This window comes from Pogona vitticeps, chromosome 6 (genome assembly GCF_051106095.1).
Source record: "Pogona vitticeps strain Pit_001003342236 chromosome 6, PviZW2.1, whole genome shotgun sequence".
Lineage (NCBI taxonomy): Eukaryota > Metazoa > Chordata > Lepidosauria > Squamata > Agamidae > Pogona > Pogona vitticeps.
The window spans coordinates 94,264,419-94,288,829 of NC_135788.1; the positions used below are offsets into that span (position 1 = coordinate 94,264,419).

A 24,411-nucleotide genomic window follows, 5' to 3' on the forward strand; every position below is an offset into this window, starting at 1 on the left:
GTTTTATAACGACAACGACAACGACAACGACAACGAAACAATAATAATAATAATAATAATAGTAATAATAGTAATAGTAATAGTAATAGTAATAATAATAATAATAACAACAACAACAACAACAACAACAACAACAACAACAACAACAACAACAACAACAACAACAATAATAATAATAATAATAATAATAATAATAATAATAATAATAATAATAATAATAATAATAATAATAATAATAATAATAATAATAATAATAATAATAATAATAATAATAATAATAATAATAATAATAATAATAGAGGGGCTGGAAGGGATCCTATGGATCATCAAGTCCAGCCCTGGTCAAGAAGGCACTGTGGGGAATTGAACTTCCAACCTCTAACTTAACCTCTAGTTACCTAAACCACACTGAACTATCCTGCACTTCCTTGACATTATTCTACAATCATTAATTTCACAAGGAATAATTTCACTCTTCTTGGACTATAACTTTAACTTTTAGTTACTTATATGTGTGTGTTGTCACACAACATGGTGGAGGAGGAAAATCACATGGTTCAAGTGCTTGTTCATGATCTGCCTTGGGCAGCCACACTCTGTTTTATGTGCTTTTTAAATGTTATATCATAACAATGACTAAAGGGGAGTTTACTTGGAAGCAATTCCTTTTTTATAGTAACAGTAAGTAATCATTTTTAAAGTAATTTTTCAAGCTCTTGTTGGATTGTTTCTTAATTTAGTATATAACCAATCTGCACACAACACATTATTGATTAGATGAATTCATAGCCATGGAATGAGGGCATGGGGTTCCATTCCACTGTTTTTCCTACCTGCTTTTCTGTTCTCTGCAGTAGCATTCCATGGACATTGAATGTTTTTGGTTTCCATTGACCTGTTTTGGGGAAAGGGCCCCCTCTAGGGATTCTCTTTTCTCTCTCTCTCTCTTCTTTTAAATACTTATTTGAACCTGGGGCTTTCTCAGGCTTCCTTAGACATCATTTGAATGCTTGAAGCCATTTTAACTACATAATGGTCGGCATGCAGTGACAACCATGATCACTATTAATGTATTATATAACAAGAGATAAATTGAATGTCTACATTGAACCAGTATGTAAAAACTGGGGGTTGTCGGGGGGGCATCAGCTTCATGGATTTGTTAAGGAGCACCCAAGTACGTCATGCTCATGGCTATTAGAAACATAATACTGGACTCAACTGTATCTTGGTCTGATTCAGCAAGGCGATTCTTATTAAATAGCCTTCCGCAGATTAGTTGAGTCTATTGAGACAGCTTTTTAAGGCAGCTTGCCATCTGTTTTCACTTTTGCTTTTACAGCACATTAACACCAGTTTGCACAGAAAGCTACAGTGGGCGGCATTAGTCAGTCATATACAGTATAGTCAAAAAGGGCCATGCATAGAAGACCCCCCCCCCCCTTAATCCATTCCACTGCAGCTACTTGTAAACACAGTCACACTGTCTCAGTGGGAGTACTTCCTGGCAGAGTTTTAGAGGTACCTCACCCCTTCCTTGATAAAAATGGATTGGGTACAGATAACTTTCGTGTAGAGCAGCAAAGACAATTTCTGTTTTAATTATTTGCATTCCTTTTACAAATCCAAGGGGACTTCTGTACCAACTAAATAACTTCCAGCACCGAAAAGTAAAGCATTCCCCATGCCCATCCATCTCACCAATGCCCAGCTTGTTTCACTTGATAAGGTTGCTCAAGGCTTATCCAGCCTGTCACTTCAAAGTAATCCTGTCCATGTGGACGGGGACACACACACATACATGAACAAACACTGTGTCTTGGTACTCAGTCTCACAAACATTGATTCCAGGGCTATAACACTCCATCCTGTCCACGTGATTATAGCTGCCAGTTAGCTGTAACTGGTGGTTATGCATGCTAGTTTTGAAAATACAGATGTTTGAAAATTGGAGACCTGCTGGAAATTTGGCATATAAACTATACCTTCCTCCTGGTAATCTAAATCACAATGTAAAATTACGTTGTTTTAACTAACTCCATGCAGGATTGTTTCAGCTGATTTTTAGGAATCAGGATTGTGTTAAAAAAGGAGGAGGGGTATTTGAGGGACCGTATTCTGTTTGTATAGGACCGTGTATGTGTATGTGTCTGTCTGTTTGGTTTTGTCAGCCAGTCCAAGGAGCTATAGATATGCACATACACCTCCTATAGAGTGTGATATTTTGTGAGATGCCTCTGTTGAAAAGGCCTACCATCTATGGGTGTTATTCTGGAGACTAAGCCCATGAGTTGTATACCTGCGTAAAGTGTGCATGCACACAAACACATACATGTAAGAACAGATTTTTGGACCCTAGAAAATTGACTCCAGGATATGAAACCTTGCACAAGAATTGGGGTCAAGCAGCCTGAAGCAACTGAGGAAACGAATTATAGTTTGTGGGCTGATACAGATTCAAAGGACATAGTGCTTCAAGACTGGGTAAACAGAGAAGTGGAACCTCAAACCCGGTAGCGCTGAGCAAGAGCTGTAGGTCTTGCTAGCCACTCACATCTTCCTGCTTTCTTTTACAGGTATGGAACACTGAAGCCAAAGACTCTTTAATTTTCAGTTTCTGGCCCCCACCTCCAAGAAATGAAGTTTAAGCACAAGTAATGCAGGTGTACACATTCATTGTCTGCAACTCTTGCCTCTTCCTTTCCTGTCTAATGTAGATTGGAAGCTGTTTGGGACTAAGACTTCTCTTCATAATCACAGCACCATGTGATCAAACAACCATTCTCCCATAGCCCACTCTATTGCCAAGTTCACATACCACAGTCTTTATAATAAGCCAGCAAAAGTTGTTGGCCTTCAAATTTTATTCATATTTTAACCAGACGCAGTCACTGACCAGAAAAAAAATGAGCATTTAACAAAGATATCTTACATTAGTCAGTTCACTGGTCCATTTACCCAGGATTGTTGATGCGGATAGTGACTGGAGTCCTTGATGAGAAAGGTGGGGTAAAAATATGACTCTCTGGGGTTGCCCATTATTTTCCAGACCCTGCTATACAAAATTTTTTAACCAGAATCACTGGGAACCGAACCCTGAACTTTCTCTTTACAAATCATGTGCTTTACCTGTGAACCACAAACTTACCCCTTAAAACAGGACTCAGAACCCTGTGGCAGTACTCCGGCAGGTGAGGGCGAAAATTAAAGGGCTCATGAGCTACATAAGTCCCTGCCAGTCTTCGTAGTCCCTGGACTCACACCACCTTCCTCAGTGTTCTTGCAAGCAAAAAAGTCCAAGCAAAGATGAAAAATTGCCTCCTCTTAAACACTAAGCACACGGTTCCCATCACCCCAAAGTTTTTTTTCAAGCAGTGCTCCTTGGGGGGTTACGGGAACTAAAAACTGGTCCTTGGACTTATCTACTCCTGCTCCATGTGTTGCTGGACTGCAATTTGCAGCAGCTCTAGCCTGTATTGCTGATGAAGAAGGCTGACCGGAGTTGCAGTCCAGCCTGATGTTCCCTAGTCCTGTCTTAAAGCTTCCTTGCATGGTGGTAATTTTTACCTAGCAGGTGAGTAGTTGTTTGCCCCAGTGCCTGCATACACATGCACATCCACATCCACATCCACATGCACACATACACAATCCCAAAAGGCCCACTGGAGATTTGTTACAATACATCCTTGAAAGGAAAATATTGTGCATGCAATTTACCCCAGATCTGCTCACCTTACAAATGTTAAGTCCCTTACTTCAAATTCTGCTTTTAAGTTTTGGGGTAAAGAACATGTGAATTCTATGGAAGAATTTTCTGAAACATGAGTGCTATCTCCCATCCCCCAAAAGTTAGTGCAGATACATATAAAACTGCATATACACCCTTCTAGATCACAACTGTCCCTCATGCTGTTTAACATCCACATGGAAGTGCTGGGAGAGATCATCAGGAGGTTTGGGCTGAGGAGTCAGCAATATGCTGACGACACTCGGCTCTACTTCTCGTTTTCCACCAATCCAGGTGAGGCGGTTTCTGTGCTGAACTCGTGTCTGGACCTGATAAGGGACTGGATGAAGGTTAATAAATTGAAACTCAATTCAGACAAGACAGAAGTGCTGTTAGTGGGTGCTTCGCTGGACAGGCTGGAGGGCCACTTTCCTGCCCTTTCCTACACTCCCCCTAAGGGACAGGGTCCGCAGCCTGGGGGTGCTCCTGGACCCCAGTCTAACTCTGGAAGCCCAGGTGGACTCGGTGGCCAGAGGTGCCTTCCTTCAGCTGTGGAAATTATACCAGCTGCAGCCCTACCTGGACGAGCGGAGTCTCATGACAGTTACACACGCACTGGTAACATCTTGTATAGATTATTGCAATGCGCTCTACATGGGGCTGCCTTTGAAGACAGTCCAGCGACTGCAACTGGTCCAGAATTGAGCTGCGTGGCTGGTGAGGGGTGGGGCTGCTAGGGGACATATCAAGCCGATTCTGATTAAATTACATTGGCTACCAGTTGCTGCCCGGGCCCAATTCAAAGTGCTTATTTTGACGTATAAAGCCCAAATGGCTTGGGCCATGAATACCTGAAGGACAGCCTCCTTCCATATGAGTCTACCCAGCAGTTAAGATTTAGCCAGGGGGGCCTTTTGAAAGAGCCGTCCCTTAAGGAGGTAAGAGGGATGGCTTGTATACAAAGGGCCTTTTCGGCAGCTGCCCCCAGACTATGGAACGCCCTCCCGACTGAGATTCGTCTGGCGCTGATGCTGATGACATTTCAGCACCAGGTCAAAACCTTCCTGTTCCAGAAGGCTTTTAATTGAAATAATATCAACTGTGGGTCCTGATGGCAATTTTTAGATTATCTATTTTTATTGCATTTTAATTGCTGTAAGCCACCCAGAGATGGTGTACTCCAGTGAAAACTATTTCCTGATGATCACACAATGTACAGGGACTAGTGCTTCAGCTTGATCCTGCTCCATGCCCAAACTGGACCTTTTTGATCCAGCAGTAGGGCTACTAATTTTTGGTGCCACCCTGGAGCAATTCCCCAACATGTGGAAGAGTTGCTTTAAAGGAGATCACCCCTGGCAAAGCAACCTTTTCCAATGTGGTCTGATGCGTACCTTTCCTACTACCTAATCACACTTTAAGTCTTCTCATTGAATCTCACATCTGCCATGAGCCTATTGGACAATCTTAAGCACAGGACTCGTCATGAGAAGCAACAGGATGAAATAGCCTGCTTCACACAGCATGGAGGATGGGCAAGTTAATGAAAGCAGAATGGTAGAACAAGATGGTTTTAAGAGTTGACCTATCTGAGGGGCACAACTGGGAGCCACTTAAGGCTGTAAAATGTCTGGACCAGTCCAGGTTAACTCCAGTCTCTCTCAGCCTCTTTCTGTAGCTTGAGGATATTAATGCCAGTCTACTTAACAGGGCTAAGGCAAGGAATAACAAAGCTAGTGATGTCTGAAGCTGACATCATCTCTCACCAGGGCCCTTCCAGGTACAGTCAAACAGTAACAGGAAGACCCTCAATTTGGTCACATCAGTATATATAAAATGCTCTGAACCTTTACAAGTATATGAATATATGTTAATTATTGTGGGGTTTTTTTATGAAGGCCTCAGATGCTAGCCTCTGTGCAATGCCTGAACATGACAACAAGGGCAAAAACCTAGTTCTTTTCTTTGAAATCTGTTCATTCCGTTCCCTATCAAAAAAAGACACGGAGGTCGGACAAAAAGATTTGCTGTCCCTTCACTTCTACTCCCTGCACCAGCCATGCAGTAGTCTACATAACAAAAGTCTGAGATGGAAAAATGACATTGATTAAACTTCTTCCACCATGCATTACCACCATGCCAGCAAGAGCTGCCTCTGTTTAATTTCTCCACATCAGAGTGCTGCTAAAGGCACAAGAATTAATTCAGGAAAGAAAAGTGTCACCCTAGAGCAGAAGTGGGGCATGTGTGGCCCTCCAGAAGTTGACAGATATCAGATCCCACCAGCATTACAACCAAAGAAGAAGGATGATGGGAGGTGCAGTCCAGTTACATCCAGATTTGTTCCCCATCTCTACAAATACGGAATTTAACATGAGGTGGCATACAGGACATCATGCTGCAATATCTCAACTTGATCCTGTATCTTTAATAGTAACTGGACTGAAACGTAACAAGTCAACTTCCATAATTTTCTTTGAAAGACTTCAGCTGCTTATTTATTGTTTTTCTGCTTGCTGTTAAAGGCATGGAAGCAGAGCTAGTGAGCAGGTTCACACACATAGGCATGTGCAGTGCTTGATGACACACAGTTTCCAATGACATGTGAAAACATGTGAAGTGACTTGGCTTAAGAACAGTCTATCTGATGGGAGAGGTGGGGACAGAAAGATTCTATCTGCTGCAAGTCATTCCCCCACAGAAGATAGCACTTGGTGCTGCAGTTATGAGGAGAGGAACATCCTTGTGTGAATGACCAAGAAAAAGAGATAGCAAACCTAGAGTTCACCATGTGACAGGCACAGAAATTAGCAATGATGGGCTGTAGCTGCTAAAAAGGAACAGGTTTCCTTATTGTATTTCCTTTCTTTTTGCCCATCAGCCATAGATCTTGATGTCTAGGACAAGGGGCATAGCTCAGGTAAATCCAGTGGTATAGTGGGGCCAGGGCTTGTTGGGTTGAACCCATGGAACTTCCTGAGTAATATGGACCATGACATCATCTGCCATCCTCCTCGGGCTTCCCTGCTCCCTCTGGGCTTAACTGCAGTCCTCACAATAGTTGAGAGAAAAGTGGATTTTCAAAGGAATGTGAAAATAATCATATGTAATAAGCAATCCCTGTTGAAATACAAAGTATCTGCAGTGTTTTGTTCTTGAATGGAAATTAAGAGCCATTACATTTTTTAAAAAAAACCTTCCTCATTTATAGACATGGACTAATGTAGCTGTCTGCATTTTCAGACTTCTTATGAGGGGACTAGTTTTGGGGACTGATATGATGAGCATCCACATTTCCAAATTTACTACAAAGCCGTTGTTTGGGACAGCACAAGTTTGATCCTCAGACTTCCTTCTTACTGGATCTCCTGTTGGAAGGCTGGAAATTGTGACCCAGTTAGCATAGTTGAGGGATGATGACTGTTGTAATCTCACAAAATCAGGCCACATTTTTGCCACCCTTCCTCTACAGGAACCTTGAGGTAACTGCTACCAGCATAGATGACACGGTGCTAAATGGACCAACGGGTTGACTTATTAGAAGGCATCTACGTTGACGTGAACCATGATCATCCAAAAGTCCTGTACTATTTCATCACTATTTTGCTACTAGGAACCATCCATTAGTCACAGATATTTTCTCCTAGTAAACCAGAATCTTCTTTGTCCTGTTCCTTGCTTCTATAAAAGCCAATCACTGTAGCAGCTGGGAAACCAATATGTAACAGGCCTTAGGCCCTTGGTATGCACAACTAAGATATCACTCCAAACAAATTTGCACCACAAGGAGAGCAATCAAAATGCACTTCAGTTCAAGATACCAACCAAATCCAGCCAAGTCTCCCACACAAAGACCTTCTTGTCACATCTTGGGTGACTCCTCCTGGTCCCCACCATCATTACTGAGACAATAAGAAAGGAAACCAAGCTGTTGTTCATGATACTCACAGTGGTGAAGTTCTTGTGGCTGCACTCCTGTCCTCGGTACTTGCAGTACAACAACATCTCCTTCATGTCATGGCCCACACGCCCCAGGAACTCACTCATACTAAACACTTTGGCCCGGTGGTGCTGAAAGTTAGTCTTTTCTCGAAGGGTGGCCAGGACTGCCGGGTCGGCGAGGTGAGGGTGAAGGATCTGCAGGTTGACATCCAGCAAGGCCAAAAGATCGCCAGCATGGTACAAGTCGTTCGTGGTGAGGCGGGAGAAGCGGAACCCATTAAGGTTGCAGATGGTGACAGCTGGGAAGACCAAGTTGTTGGCAACGACCTCGTCCACCTTGGTGACGTGCTGGTAGGAGAAGTAGTAGATCACCCGCTCAGAGCTCTCCACCAGGAGAATGCCCAGGGAAGCTATGAATGCTAGAGCCCACAGGGCCCGGCGGATAGTCATAGGTCCATAGACAAAGATGTGTCGGATTCCATGTAGGGTTGAGGTGTTGGCAAAAATCTGGAGGCTGGTGGGCTGGAGGCTCCCCAGACTTCCCTCGCTGGTACTTTCCTTCAAATCCATGGAGAAAGAATTGGACACAAATGAGTCACTTTCCTCCTCTGCCGGCAGCCAGCTTTTTGTGTGCTCCAGTCCTCACTCATGGGGTGAAAGAGGAAACAGAGGCAGCTAGCAGGAAAGGCAAGCTGTGTCTCTCTCTCTCTCAATCTGTGTGTGTGTGTGTGTGTGTGTGTGTTATCTGTATCTGTATGTCTCTTTGGGTGCCAGTGAGTCAGGTGCCTCCTGTGTGCTCCTCGGCAGCTTGGCAAAAGACAGCAGGGGGTGTAAAATGTTTATTTAAAATCCATTGCAACTCTACCGCTTGATTTCCTTGCTGCGATAAGGAGGGCTGGTTTTATTTAGGGAGACACCAAGGTGATGTGGAATAGATGTGGGTGGGAAGGCGAGGATCAGCCAATGGAAAGAAAGCCCTCCCCCTTCCTTCACTCTCTCTCTCTCTCACACACACACACAGAGGCTAGTGATGAGATTACCAGTGTGTGTGTGTGTGTGTGTGTGTGTGTGTGTGTGTGTGTGTGTGTGTGTGTGTGTGTGTGTGTGTATGTGTGTGTGTGTATGCGTGTGTGTAAGAGGGGGCACGGTCTGAGCTGCATGAAACTCATCAGCTAACCAACTCAGAGCTTGTAATCTATCAGCTAACGTTCTGTTTTCAAGGATGCTGCTGCACGTCTCCGTGATCTAACAAACTGCAGGACAGAGTAAGGCTCTTAAACAGTGCAGCGACAGGACTCTCTACCCCCTCCTCCAACTCTCCACACATTATCTTCCAGGCTGCTGGATTCCAGCATCCTTCTCTTTGCTCTCCCTTCCCAGGCTGCATCTTTTCTCCAAAAACTAATTGGTGAATTTCTTAGTCTGGGAGTCCTCTGATATGAAGCCAAGAAAAAGGAAGAGAAGGACAAAACTCACAGGACAAAGGCCTTAACACCATCACTGAGCATCTCGGAAAGATTTGGCATTCATACCACAAAAGCAAAAAACAGCCAGGGCTGAACTCTAAGCATGTTTGCCAATAAGGATTCATGGAGAGAATGCATCAGCGGGGCATTGCACTTGTCTGCAGTAAATAGGTTTGCCTTTTTTGCTCTTTAACGTTTGCCATCTGTCTTAACAGGATACCGTCTGCTCCACAGGAAACCTCCATGCTTCTTTTCTCCTTCATCTAAAATCCTGGGCTGCTAGATCGGAGAAGTAGCAGAAGAGAAAAGTCAAGCATCAGGGTATGTCACAATGCCAGCCAAATTAATTATAATTTCCTATCTGGTTTCTATATAGAGCAAAGAAATAAATTCCTGGAATGTGGTGAATGATGGCATCATTCACAGGAGAATACTGATAATCGCAGATGTTTCTATGAATGTCCAAAAACATAAGAGGCAAACAGCTGATTTTTAAATCTCATAAATGTGATGTACAGTATTCATGTGTAGGGGCGGGCAGTGGATTGCTGTATCTTTAGATACATACCTATTCACAAAATGTATCTTGAATGTTCAGTATTCATACCTAACACTCATACATGCTATTTCTAAAATTCAATGCAATATATATGTGTATATATACAAAGAATGATAGAGTCACAATTAGGCACTTTAAGGATGGAATCCTATAGGCACATTCCTGAGGATAAACTGCACTGAACTCAGTGCAAATAACATATTGGTGTACATATACATATAGGATTATACTGTGAAGCTGTTAGACCAAGAATAATAGCTAGAACACAAGCCAAATCAAATATTGAGGCTTACTTCTGAATCAGTGTGCATAAGATCATGATGTAAATACTATTGAGTTCAATGGAAGGAGTAAGTACTTGCTTAAATCTCAGTTATCAGAATATATAGATATGTATATCTTACTATATATAGTAGTTCATGCAGCCAGCACATTACTTCTACAGTTTGTCACTTTTTATCTTTTGACAAGTTTCAGTTTGCATTTATTGAAGGAGTTCAAGGCAGGAGACATGATTTTAATTTACTACCATATTTTATGCTCACAATAACCTTGTTGGGTAGGTTTAGGATCAGGTAGGCAACTGATCTAAGATCATCCAGTCAGGTTAATGGCTACTAGTAACTTGAAGCTAGGGCTTTGTGGGCAAAGTCTGCTATTCTATTTGCTATACTGTGCCAGCTCTCTATGGGATGAAATACCAAGGTAACTGTAAAAAAAATGATTCATACGGTTTTTTGTAATTTTTTCCATCTGAGACCTACTTTCATTTTGTTCCACCTTGGATGGTCAATTGTAAAAAAAATGATTGGTTTCTGCAACTTTAATAGTGGTGCAGAAGAGAGAATTTCAGGAGGCAGAGCACTATTACACAACTGTTCAAAAAGCAGTAGCTCTGTGTTCCTTTGCATCTTGATATCCTAGTTCCACTCCCCCCCCTCCTCCTCCATCTTTACTGGTGATCACATATGTATCTATTTTATTTATTCTGTACACACAATAGTCTGTTCATAAATCCTGAAAAAGACATAATTGTAACTTCCACCAGTCCTTTGCATGCCCATGTCTCTGTCGCTTGCAGTTCCTTGCATATATGTTTTCCAAAGCTTTTCCCTTCTCAGAATTTACACCACAGATGCTGCACAGACGCTGAGTGGTACCTAAGGGGCACGTGTTGTCCATGCACAGATTTTGTCTGGCTTACAAGCTGCTTCTAAGCATGTCCTATGGAAAATAATTGCACTTAAAAATGAGGCTTATTCCCAAGTAAGTAGGCATGGGGGGAAGCTGTAATAATAAACAGAGCAACTCTGCAGAGCGATAAGCCTGATTTTCTTAGGAAAAAATGTGCCATTAAATGGGATATGAAACTCATGGTGCATAAACGTGCCATACAGTAGGGGTGGGCAGAAGTTAGATTGGGTGATTAGCTATAGATTGGATAGGTTTTCCAAATCCAAAACAGTTTACAGTAGCAACAACAAGATGATACTTCTCTGCCCAAAATTATACTACTGTACTGAAATGCAAAAAAGTATAGAGTATATCTAGGAGTGGACTGGTACATGAAAGAACTGTTCTGTTCTGATATTGATTGGTTGATTTTATTTATCTATCTTATTTATATGTCACCTTTCTCTCCATAGGTACCCAAGGAGGATCACAATAATTAATATTATACAGTAATCAACAGTTTTAAAGTACCAAATAAACTACATTAAAAAACCAATTAAACATTTATCAATATTAAAAGGAATGATTAAAAGCAAACTTTAAAAACATTTTAAAATTATTTAAACATCTCTAAATTTAATAAACAAAGCATTTCTGAGATACCCGCAGCCCTTATTGTTTTAAAACCTTCATGAAAAGGAAGGTCCTTGCCTGATCACAGAAGGACCAGGGGGAGGGGGGGCCAACCTGGCTTCTTGGGGTAGTGCATTCCAAAGCCTGGGAGCAGCCACCGAAAAGGCCCTCTCTTGTGTCCTCACAAAATGAGCTTGGGAAATTGAGTGAACTGAGAAAGGTCCCTACCCAGAAGATCTTAAGAGCCAAGTAGGCTTATAATGGGTGATACAGTCCTTCAAATAGCCTGGACCTAAGATGTATATACGCTTTATTGGTAATAACCAGCACTTTGAATTGGTCCCAGGTACAGAGTGGTAGACAGTGAAGCTGTGGTAATAAAGGAGATATATTCTCCCTGTAACCAACAGCCATCAGCAGTCTGGTGGCAGCATTTTGAACAAAACTCAGAACAAATGTCTGGTCTCAGAATTCTTTAATTCTAAACGCATATTTTTGTGTACAAGGCTGTGGTTGATGAATCTCAAGCATCTAATATGAAATAAAGGCAATTCCAGAAACCTGAACTCTGCCTATCCTGCTAAGCAGTAAGTGTGGTGATCCTTCAGATTTTTTGAGACTCTCCTCAGTCTCAGTCAGTCTGACAAGAGTCATGGATAATGGACACCATAGTTCAGCAGTGTCTGCTGGGACTCAGTGCCTATTCCACTCCAGTTGTTCAGGATAAGGAGACATATTCAGCAACAAAATATCCAAGAGCATAAAAAGATCCTTGCTGAATCAGACCAAGGTTCTGTTAACACAGGGACTAACATGCTGTTTATGGGAAGTGTGCCAGTAGGACATGAGTCCAACTGCACAGTCTGTCTCAGGGGGTAACCACACTGGCAAAAAAAAAAAAAAAAGCAGGGAATGCTACAGGATTGGGATGAGCAGATACACACTTCTTTTCCCTGTCAATTACATGCAGAATACCAATCCAGATTAGTCTGGATATTTCCACCATCACTACCCCCATCTGTGGCTTTTTGTCTCTACCATTGGAGCTTCTACTTTTACTTTTTTTTTTTTTTACCATTGTATCGTATTTGCATTGATCCAGCCAGTGTGATTGCTTGAACCACCAGAGAAAACTGTGTTCCTTCACTCTCCATCATTCCTATCTGACCAAAATATGCTCTGCAATGTGTTAGATCATGGAAACAAGATGAGGAAACTGCCACTCTGTCCTTGTTTACAGCAATAAGTATGCAGTTGTATCTCCTGCAGGGCGAATGGAGAGTGATGTTAACAAGCTGCAAGCAAGGTTATTTAGCCAATTTCCTCCTCTTTGTGTGTGGCCAGTTAATTCAAACAGACCTGAGGAAACCTGAATTCCCTGGTGCAACTTCACTGAGAAATAATGCACATTTCTCTGACTGTATAGCTGCACTCTCACAATCCTCAGCAACTGATATGTACAAGTACTGTATACTGCCCTTGATAGCGGAAGTGATGTTTAGCCATCCTGACTGGCAGCCAGAGTCCTAGCCTGTGTGACTTTGCTTAGTCCCTTTTTAAAGCCACTCAAGTTGGCAGCACATTCCACAGTGTAATTGTGCAGTGCGTGAAGATGTACTTCCTTTTATCTGTTCTGAATCTCCCACCATTCACCTTCCAGATAAGCCTGCATTCTAGTACTTTGAGAAATGGAGAAAAATTACTTCCTCTCTGCTTAATTTGATGGATCTGTATTGCTTCTCTGATTATTTGCATTTTTTACAAGCAAAAAATCCCCAAACATTATAAACCTTTTTCACAGGTGAGTTTCTTTAGTCTCTTGATCATTATGATAGCTCTTTTCTGCCTTTTCCATTATTAAAACTATATCAGGCATGTGCCAGCTGAGAAAGAAAATATCACAGAAAAAAGCCAGGATGGTCATATACCACCTCCAGTATCAGAGGCGCTATTTTTGTACATATCAGTAGCTGGGGTCTTGACATGCACAGCTCAATTGCACTTGTTTTATTGGCAGCTTTCCTTTAGGCAACTGGTGGCCCATTGTATGAACAGAATGTTGGACTAGGCAGGCATCCAGCACGATGTGTCTTACATTCTAAGCCCAAAGAATGACCATAAAGATTCCTTCTCCTTTTAAAAATTGTAGGTACTGTATATATATATATTTAAAAAGGAACTGGAAAGCACAGGAGGGTACAAGCAGAAAATGGAAGTCCCAGATGTGGCCCACTCCCCAAATATAAATAAGGCAAGGCAACTGCACAATAAAAGTCTAATCTGGAAGCATGTTGATCCCCTGCTTGCTGGAGAACTTTGGGAGATGAATGTTTTGAGCAATAAATGGGGGAGGGTCTCAGGAATGGTGTACGTATTGAATTTAGAGATTTCTAATTTTTAAAAAAATGTTTTAAAATTATTTTTACTTATGGTGTTAATATTGACAAATGTTTAACTGTATTTTCAAAGTAATTTTAAGGCATGTTAAACATGTGATTATTGTATAGTTTCTTTTGTTGTGAGCCACCTTGGGTCCCTTATGGGGAGAAAGACTACATACATACATACATACATACATACATACATACATACATACATACATACATACATACATACATACATACATACATACATACATACATACATACATACATACATACATACATATTCTTGTTTCTTTTCTGCTGATCTGAGAGCTCTGTGGGTAAGCTGAAAAACACAGTATGAAAGCATATCAGATTTAAAAACGAAGAAGAAACAAACAAACAAAAATAAGACCAGAAATAGCTGCTAAAATAGCAGTTAAATAGCAGTTAGTCTTTAAGGTGCCACAACGTTTTTGTCTCTTGGATTTTGTTTTGTTTTGTTTCTCTGATATGCTTGCATAGCTACTTCTTCCAAAACAGTACGAAAGGTATGGGTGTTTGTGAGGGAACCCTAGTCAATTTTACCTGGCAACAGGGGAAATAAGATGATTGGTTGGGAGAATGCAAGAGGTGAGCATATCCAGAAGCACCTGCAAAAGGTGGAGTCAAGAGCTGAAACAAAGGGAGAGAAGTCCATTTGTATCAGGAGAGGCAGGAAATTGGAGAAATGGCATGTGGGAAAATACCAAACTTAAATCTTGGACCACTGTGTAGCCATCGTGGAACAAAGGAAGTTGTCTCCTTTTTCCATTCACAAGAGACTATTCTTGCAGTAAGTGACTTGAAAATTGGAGAAGAACTCAACTTACAGCTGTTTTGTGAGTTTACTTGTACAGGTAGAACAGAAGGAAGGAAGGAAGGAAGGAAGGAAGGAAGGAAGGAAGGAAGGAAGGAAGGAAGGAAGGAAGGAAGGAAGGAAGGAAGGAAGGAAGGAAGGAAGGAAGGAAGGAAGGACTTGTTTTCAGAGCCAAAGTCACTACAGGCCTAAGTAGAATGACTTCACAGAACCATGGTTAAAGTGCAGTAGTGCAGTAGTGTAGTTGAGCCCGTGCTCACAGCCCATGTTTGATCCCAACGGATTCAGGCAACTGACTCAAGGTTGACTTTGCCTTCCATCCTTCTGAAATTGATAAAATGAGTACCCAGCTTGCTGGGGAGCAAAGTGCTCCTTGCATAATTATGATATAAAGTGCCCAGCGAGTGCTCTAGCACTATGAGGTGATATACAAGTCAAACCAACAACAACAACTTCATATCATCATTAAGGGCTTCTCACAACCATTAGAGCCTGTAACTGGAGCATGAAAAATCCAGCCATCTGGATGTTAACATGGGCTTTACTGTGACAGAAGAACATGGTAGTAACAGGTTACACATGGCATCTGGACAGATCCAAACATGAAATTCTACTGAAATTTGAAAATGTGGTGAATTTCTGAAAAGCAGCTTTTTAAAAATCCAGGATTAAATTTTAAACCATACTAAATGCAACAGCAAACTTTATTTTATTTTACTTTATTTCATTCTATTAGTTAAGAGAAAACAAAATAATCAGATTTGTGTTTGGAGAAATGACTTAAAGCTTTTCATCCACCACCAATTCATTCAAGCTCTGCTCAGACTCTGTGACAGCTTTCAGGTCTGTTTAACTCAGGAGGTTTAAACAAGGGAGTGGGCAGAGGATTTGTCTGCCAGTCAGAACTAGATTTCAAAAGCCAACACAACACAATGTATAGAATGCTGCTTCTATGAAGTTGCAGCTAAATTTTCCATTATGAGTATGGAGTACTTAGAGAACTTGAACTATTTTGTAGGCCTCTGAGTTCTGTATTATGACATCGCTCTAGGTACCTAAGACACTGCTACTGAACAATGAAGACAGGGCTCTTTAGGCTTGCTCAGAAGCACTCTTCATTATAATTTCCAGAGGGGAGGTCACGATGCAGAAAAGGCAATGAATCTTTTGCACTTAAAAAAAATCATAAATTCATTCTGGAGTTAGCTTTTGTGGATTATAGTAGCTGACAAAGTTGGCTGTAGTCCACAAAACCCTGTGCCAAAATAAATGTTAATTAATTAAATTATCTTCAGCTTTCTATCCAACAAGTTCAAAATACAGACTTTCAGTATCTCCCATTTATATGTATGTCACACTGGCCATGTGGCAATGGAAACTGTCTACGGCTTGAAAACGGGATAAGCACTGCCCGCTAGAGTTGGACACGACTGGACTAAAAAATGTCAGGGGGAACCTTTACCTTTACCTAAGGATATATATATTCTACTAAACTATATACTATCTACTATATATATGAGGGAACTCAAATATATAGATATATATAGATAGAGATAGAGATAGAGATAGATATAGATAGTGACTGAAAATCAGAACATATCACTTTGGCTTCTCTGAAAAATTATAAAATTCCACTATATATATATATAGTGGAATTTTATATTTATATTTATATATTTATTATATTTATTATATATATATAATTTTTCATAGAAACCAAAGTGATATGTTCTGATTTTCAGTCACTATCTATATCTATATATGGATGGAATTTGAGTTCCCTCATATATATATATATATATATTCAGTAGGTTGGTTCTTCTAGAAATGTGAGAGACACTGGACTTGTCTGTGGGTTCAGGAGATGCCAAGCATGTGCATGAAACCCTAACCACGATCCTCACATTACAATTAAACCTCAGTACACTGGAATTCTCATTCGGGTCAAAATATTACTTTTTCTAAAAAAAAAATGCAGTCCTGGAGAATGAGGGTTAAGTAAATTCTTAGAGTTGTCTTTATTATGGTTGAGCCACATGTCCAAAAAACTAGCTTTTAGGTTATGTTTGTGAGTTAACATCCTGGATGCCTCGACTGAAGTTCTGCCCTTTCTTTGGTTTTATTGGTGGAGACAATGTATTTCTTGTGTGTTCAGCAACAACAGTTTCATTGTTATTATTCCAAACCTGACATACAACAAACAATTAAAGCCTTTGCTGGGACAATACAGTTGTGACTAACCTGTTATTGTAAAAGTTTTGCCTCAGTATTGTATATTGTTTCTACCCAGGTGCTTTTGTTGCAGTTTCCAATGGTCTTCCCTTTCTCCCTGGGCCTGTCAATCAGAACACTTGCTTCGCTCTAATTGGGCCAGACTGGTTTACCTCAGTGACAGCTAGGCAGAACGCTAGAAGCATGAGAGGATTTTTTTCTTCTTCTTCTTCCTTTTAGATAGAGGGGACCTTTCCCAAGTTACAAAGGTCAAGCACAAAGGTCAAGGGATAAGGCTTCTTTTGATTCCCTCCCTAATTTTCAAGTGGTGTCCAAGCACAACAAACACATTTCTGGTTTGTATCTTTCACAGCCAACAGGAAACAAGGTGCTGTTTCTTGGCCCTCACACCTCTATGTTGTACATTATGTGTCCTCAAGTTGAAAGGGACTTAACAGCAACCTTAACAGACTTTCACAATATGTAAGATATTAAAGGAGTGGTTTTACCAGTTCCATCTGTTTCCCCCTCCCCTCCGAGTATCAGTGGCTGTCTGGGGATTTGAACCCAGGTCTCCTGAGGCCTAGTCTGTCAGTCTATTTACTACACCACACAGATCATCATCGTCCTCTTTACACCAAGGGGCAAATAATAATGCTGACTCACCTCTCCAAGCTATTGTTGAGAATCACAGAAGGAAAACATACAAGTCCACTGAGGAAGTGAATTGGCCACAAAAGCTCACATTAAAATATAGCAGTTAGTCTTTAAGGTGCCACAATGTCTTCATCTCCTTTATTTTTATTTTTATTTTCTTTTTGCCTGATATGTATGCAAAGCAGTCTGACTATTTTAAAAAACAACACACCTACTATACAAAAATCTTGATTGATTGATTGATTGATTGATTGATTGATTGATTGATTGATTGATTGATTGATTGATTGATTTAAAATATTTCTATCCTGCCTTTCTTCTGAAAAGGACCCAAGGTAACTTTTAAAGAGAACGACTTTGGTATGAAGTAATCACTGTTTCTTTTCATCAACCATTCATTTAGCTATGGTGATGTGAAGATAAGCTTTTAAAAATAATCAACCAACCAATCCCTGAAAGCTTAGTGTTCTGGTGGTAAGATCCAAAAGAAGATAAAATTCCTGTACCTTTAATATTTGTACAGAAGAAAGAATTAGTGAGGACTCCAAGTCCTACAAAGAACTGCAAGGGATCTGTATCTTTAATAAATGTGAAAAAGAAGAAATTTAAACGAGTAATGAAATCTGACCCTTTTGAAAATCCCCTTTCTATGGTTTATATCTTTCACAACCAACAGGAAACAAGGTGCTGTTTCTTGGCCCTCACACTTCTATGTTGTACATTATGTGTCCTCAAGTCGAAAGGGACTTAACAGCAACCTTAACAGACTTTGCTTAAAAGTACAGGAACAATTTCCTTTTTTGCATTTGGTCACCCTTCTGGACATTTGGTTTCAAATCCTTCCATTTCTTAGGTGCTGAGTGGAATCCATGGAAGGGGAACATGTCTTTATAGTCTCTACAGTGTGTCCCTATTGTTTTGGGTGCCTTTTAAAATCTCTGTAATCTATCTTGAATGTTTTAATGATGGAAAGCGGCTTCCATCATTAGGGGAAATATTTAAAATCTAAAAACAGTAAGTCTTTTATACAAATATTGTAAAAGAATTAAACAAATGCCACACTAAAATAGTAAACAAATTCAAGACCAAATACACATGCAAAGCAACAAGGAACAATAATCTAATTAAAAAACCCTAGCCAGTCACTAAGGGAAAGCCTGCCTGTAGAGAATGGACTTGGTCCTTACAGAAGGATGGCAATGATGGAGCAAATAACGTTTTGTTAAAAAAACAGTGCAGCACACTATGTCCTTCCTGCATCCCATTCCACCCGCCCTTACAATGAGCAGGAACGGTCTACTCCGAAACAGTAAAATCCCACCTGCATGGAAGTTGGTCTCTTCAACCACAAACACCCAGTTCTTGTTGTGCCTTGCTTTTCTTGTAAAGATTCATGTGTTAAATGCAGTGGAGCAAAACAGGACAAACCAACGCAAAGGGATACATAACAAGCCTTACTGTGGTAATGACTGGATTTAAAGCAGTGTGGGGCAGTCTCAACTTTAAGAGCTACCTTGAGGACCTGATCTGCTATGGTCTCCTTGCCATATCAACTGAAGCATGGGGTGGTGGGAATGAGGGCCAGAGCTACCATGAGACAATCACCATAGGCATGGGAGGGGGAGCAGCAGTGGTGGTTGTAACCTCCAGCTGTTCCTCATAAACTCTTTCCACTGTTTTTCTTGGTTGGAGGGCAGAGCTGGGCATGCTTAGCCCGGCTCTCCTAAACAGGCCTTCTGCCCTTAGATGGAGTGGGCACCACACTATTTCCAGTACCAATGTAACATTGAATTGGTCATCCAGTCATCTCTTATCTTGCACCTCAGGCAGCAAATGACTTTGTCCTGGTCTTCAAAATTAGAGATTACAGACAGTGTCTCTTCTGTTGTGACACCATGATAGTTGGATGCCCAGCAGGAAGAAGTCCTTCTGACCAATTGCTGCTTGCCTTCCAGGAGGAAGGGAAAAAACTTCGAGGATCAAAGTCACATTTGTTAGGACATGGTATTTAAAATTTACTGTTAACATGGTAACAGCAACTCAGCATTCTACACACCACCAAAGATACAGGAGGATTTATGGATAGATGAAATATGACAGAAATCTTCTTTTAAGAAGACACAAAGAAATAAATGAGTACTATTTCAAGACTAATAGACTATTTTGGGAGCATACCTTTCACTGTTAAAATACAGGCTGCTGTGTGTTTTCTATTATTACTTTAACATTCAAAAATAAAATAAAGTACAAAATTCCGGATGCCTCATAAGGTGGGTTTGTCCACTGTAGCAACTGCACTGAAGTGCTTCTGTTGTTTTAGATTAATCTTTCACTTTAAATGTTTGAGTGCTCAGTAGTTTACAATCATCTCTGGATGTGGAGCCAGAGATTGGGAGTTTGATTCTCCACTGTGCCAAATGACAGGGGCTGGACTCTATGATCCAGAGGGTCCCTTCCAGCTCCACAGTTCTAAGGTTTTGATCCACAAAAGCTCCAATATTGTATGATGATTTTTGTGTGTGTGTGTGTGGTCTATAGAGATATAGCCTATTTCTGCATTTATATTTTATCTTGTTTGGACCACAGGGCTACCCTTAATTTCAAGTAAAACTTTTAAAGTCTGTCTCAGAGAGAAGCTGTTTGAGGACAGTAGCTGACCTATATTTATTTCCCTCCTAAAACCTCTGCCCATTCTGTTCACCATCTTCTAAATGATCCTGTCGTTTTTGGATAGAGCAGAGGACAACATTCCATCACAATGTTTGAAGTAAAGTTAAATTGCCAGCTTAGCTTGCATTTGTATTAGGAGGGTGTGATCCCTGTCAGCCCCTTTTCCTCTTAGTGCAAAATCATGGTGCGAAGATGACTCCGATACCTCTGTTTTTTTTCTAATAAAACATATTTATTTATTAACAAACTTTTGTAGTCTTTGTCGTCAACATCAGCCTCTTGCTTTGTAGAGATGGCACCAAACTTTTCATCCTCAAATGGTAACAGATTTCCCTTCAATGTGAAAGGCGAAGAATTCAAAGCATGATCATACGATTTAGACTCACAGCCCAAAATGTCTGCTGCTATTGCTCTTGGTCTCAATGAGGGGGATGAAATATCCAACCCACCTGTGGTTCCCATACTCGTCTGCCTGGCATAGGTCTTAGGTTGGGGTGAAATGGACTGATCCCATGGGGTCTCCCAGCTCTCTCCATACTTCAGTTGTGTTCCTTCCATTGTGCCTCTCTCTGTAGCCAAGCTTTGTATTTCTTTTTTTTCTTCTTTCTCCTTTGTCTCACCCCAATATGGAGGTTTCCTATATATCTGTCTCTTCCACTCTTTTTCTGCATACTCTCTCAGTACCTTACATTCCACCCACTCCCCTGTCCAGGGGTCTTCTTGCATCAAATATACTATATCTGCTTTTTCCTCCACCTTCTCCATCCAACATCCTTCTCCTTCCCCTAGATCTACTAACTCCTGCCCCCCTCCTTTCCTTTTTCCTCCTTCTCCTGTCTTACTGCCAAAATAGCGCCCCCTCTCGCTCCTGTCTCTAAATTCAGTTCCTGTAAATCCTTCAACAAGTCTGTCAGTTGTCCTTCGTTGTTTCCTCTCAATGAGACGAAGGGTACACCGCCTAGAGTGGTTGAAATGACTAGATAGGCGGGGTATAAATAAATAAATAAATAAATACGCCCCTTTGACCATCTCTGAGGATGTTTCCAGTCTCACAGAGGGGATAGCAGTTTGCTCGTTTCAAAGAATAAAACATTGTCATCCAGCCCTGTTCTTGCTCACTTTTTATCCCACATGAACAATATTCCATGGATATAATTTATTTAATTTATAGTCATTCGCTTGACATAATAAAACCTTAGAGTGATAGTCTGCTAATTTTATAATGGCCTCGAACCACTACCCTCTTGATCTCCTGAAAAATGCAATCACTGTCCTTGCAAGTAGCGTCACTATGGCAACTACAGTGCAGGCCTCCCTCCTTCTAATCACAAACTGATCATAAACTCTGTTCAAGCTTCATCCTAAACCACAAGCTGTTAATTTCCCAGCATGTGCCATGTGGCTAGAAGACATGTCCAAATTCATCACAAGATTTTTCTGGAATACAGTTCCATGTCTGTCTCCCAACTCATCTGTGTGCAATTTCTGCAAATGTATAGCAGAAATTACGGTACAGCAGGACCAGTAAACTCTTTGCACTGCAGAGGTTTTTGGCTGCAGTCTTAAATATCATTTATAAAAGGGGCATATTGACTGAAGCTTCTGGCAGTTAAATGTTCAGCACAGGCAGTTTCCTGGGCTGAAGGTAGCTGACTTAATGTGAATTTGAATCCAAGCCGCCTCATTTCTGTACTTCTGGAGGTCAAGTGTAATTGTTCATTGGCGAAACATATTCCATGTAAGCTTTTTTAAAAAATGCACTCTCTTATCTCATATATTCAGGCATTATGTTCCTGGTATAAACATGACACTATAAAGTGACTAGAAATTGGTTTGTATAATTATTTTTTATTGTATTTATTTAATGTACGTTAATAATGATTTCCAGACGAAATATTCTCCCAAGGTATTTAATAATACTCAGCAAAACAATATAATTACACAAGCATAACAATATACAACATTAAATTAACACATGAATAAACAAGCTAGTACAATTGAGAAGAAACAAAGATAAATCTCCTTCCAGATGTAATCCTCTACAGACTTATCTGTAGGAAAATTCCCACTGAACACTGTAGTAAATGCAGGTGGTTATTAATTCTAGTACAAGCGTTACGTAGAGGCCAGATTCAATTCATCCAATGCAATATATCAAACATTAGTCTAATTGGCCAGAAAACAAAAAGGGAAATAATTATTAGATCTGACAGTGACTCACAATGGGGTGGGGACCTCACCACAAATGTTTGGGGAATGCCCTCCTGCTTTGATTCAGAGTGAAGCCAGAAGTTCATGTAGCATAAGAGCCTTGTTACAATACATATCAGAAGTATCCTTATCTCTCACAGTATTTGACTGGTCTTTCTTCCTTTCCCCCTTCTCAATATACCCAATACAGTGATGCCTCGCTAGACTATTACCTTGCAAAATGGTTAATTCACAAGATGATGGGTTTTTGCGATCGCTATAGTGCTTCGCAAAACGGTTTTCCCTATGGGTGATTTTCGCTAGACGATGTTTCGGTCCGTGCTTCGCAAGACGGTTTTTTTTCCCGGAACCGTTTTTCGCAGGATGACTGCTGAGTCCGTGCTTCGCAAGATGACAGCTGAGTCCGCACTTTGCAAAACGATTTAGGGACGGTTTTTTGCAAGACAGCGATTTTGACAGCTGGGTCCATGCTTCACAAAACAGTTTCTCTATGGGCAATTTTCGCAAGACGACGATTTCCCCCCATTGGAACGCATTAAATGGATTTCAATGCATTCCAATGGGGAAATCGCATTTCGCAAGGCAATGTTTTTCACAAGATAGCTATTTTCGCGGAACGAATTAACATCATCTTGCAAGGCACCACTGTACTTCCATCTCAGTGATCACTTACTTCATCTCAGTTACTGGGAAAATTTGCTGTATGAACGTCTGCACCATCATAAATCTGTTACTCACAATACTCACCATTGTTCAGAGCTTGAAAATGTTACAATGTTAGTTTGTTGGCTGGGGAGACTAAGGAGCTGTAGATTTAAAAAAGGAACTTCTCCAAGTTCTGCAGTTGTTTTTGCTTACACCAAACAAAAATAGCTTTCTGGACTTCAAAATGTAACTCAGCCAAATCTTTGATGGGTGATCCTTTATTTTCAGGAAGTTTTATGTTATCTCCCCAATGTGATTCAGATCACATAGACCCATAAGCTTCAGCAGGATGCCTACCATCAGTTCTATCAAGTGCTTAAACTTTGTATGAAAACTCTCTTTTGATGATTTTCTGAATGAAGTCAAAAAACATGAGGCCTCACCATTCTTAGACTTCCTAGTCTCATTGATTCAAATGAGTCTGTTCAAAGGAAAACTATGTAAATCTGGACCTAATCTGTGTTGCACATTATTTCATCACTTGCTGTGTGGCAATCTAAAACTCTCTATATTTACACTTTTAAAGGTATTCTTTAAGGTTCGTTACTGGTTATAACCCTGGGGCATTGCTGTAGAACAGAGAAAATATCCAATGGGCTTTAAATCTGTAAACAGGTATCAGTAAAAATGATCAACAAATACAAGACTACCAAAATGTAAAATGTCCTTATATCCGTTTTCAATTTTTATAAGTGAGCAAAGGTAAAATAGTTATTGCTACATTATGGCCAAAATTCTGTTGGATAACTATGTCAGAGCAGCAGGAATAACATTACTGGCAGTGGCAGACTGACACTTGCTTCAATTTGGGGTTGTACCTGACTCTCTCTTTAATGTGAGCTACCTGCATGCAACCTGAAATTGAAGCAGGGAATATTTAATGAGTAACAATCTGTCACTGCCAGAGATTTCATTCCTGCTACACTGGTATCAGCTTTCAACAGGACAGAGGCCTATATTTATTCTTATCCCTAGTTGCTTTTTATTTTTATGGGAGTGGGGTTGGTTCCCCAACACCAAAATGTTTTATTGCCGACTAGGAATGGTGAATAGAAAACTGGAAAATGTCCAGCCAGATTGTTCTTGCTTTTCACTTGTTACATAAGAGGTATAAAAAACGCATACCTGTTCACTTGAGCCATCCTGAGCAGGCAAAGGGAATTGCAAGTCCTCTCCTTCCTGCTTAATGGAGTGCTGAATGCTAGATGTTGCTCAGTGGTCTGACATCTGACCCC

General features: G+C 40.6%; 1 protein-coding gene and 1 long non-coding RNA gene across 4 annotated transcripts in view; one reads left to right on the top strand and one right to left on the bottom strand.

Annotated features, from left to right (window-relative positions):
* ASIC2 (acid sensing ion channel subunit 2) overlaps positions 1 to 8,704 on the bottom strand; it is a 464,091-nt gene extending 455,387 nt beyond the window's left edge. For all 3 annotated transcript variants that reach the window (XM_020785623.3, XM_078377910.1, XM_078377911.1), the window contains exon 1: positions 7,676 to 8,704. In XM_020785623.3, coding sequence (XP_020641282.2) covers positions 7,676 to 8,239 — 564 coding nt within the window. In that variant the 5' untranslated portion in view covers positions 8,240 to 8,704. The remainder of the gene's footprint in view (positions 1 to 7,675) is intronic.
* A 97-nt stretch (positions 8,705 to 8,801) lies between these two features.
* Positions 8,802 to 11,464, top strand: LOC140708441 (uncharacterized). The gene is made up of 3 exons (XR_013537562.1): positions 8,802 to 8,934; positions 9,351 to 9,456; positions 11,341 to 11,464. It is a non-coding gene; the product is annotated as an uncharacterized LOC140708441 (long non-coding RNA).
* The last annotated feature ends 12,947 nt before the right edge of the window (positions 11,465 to 24,411 follow it).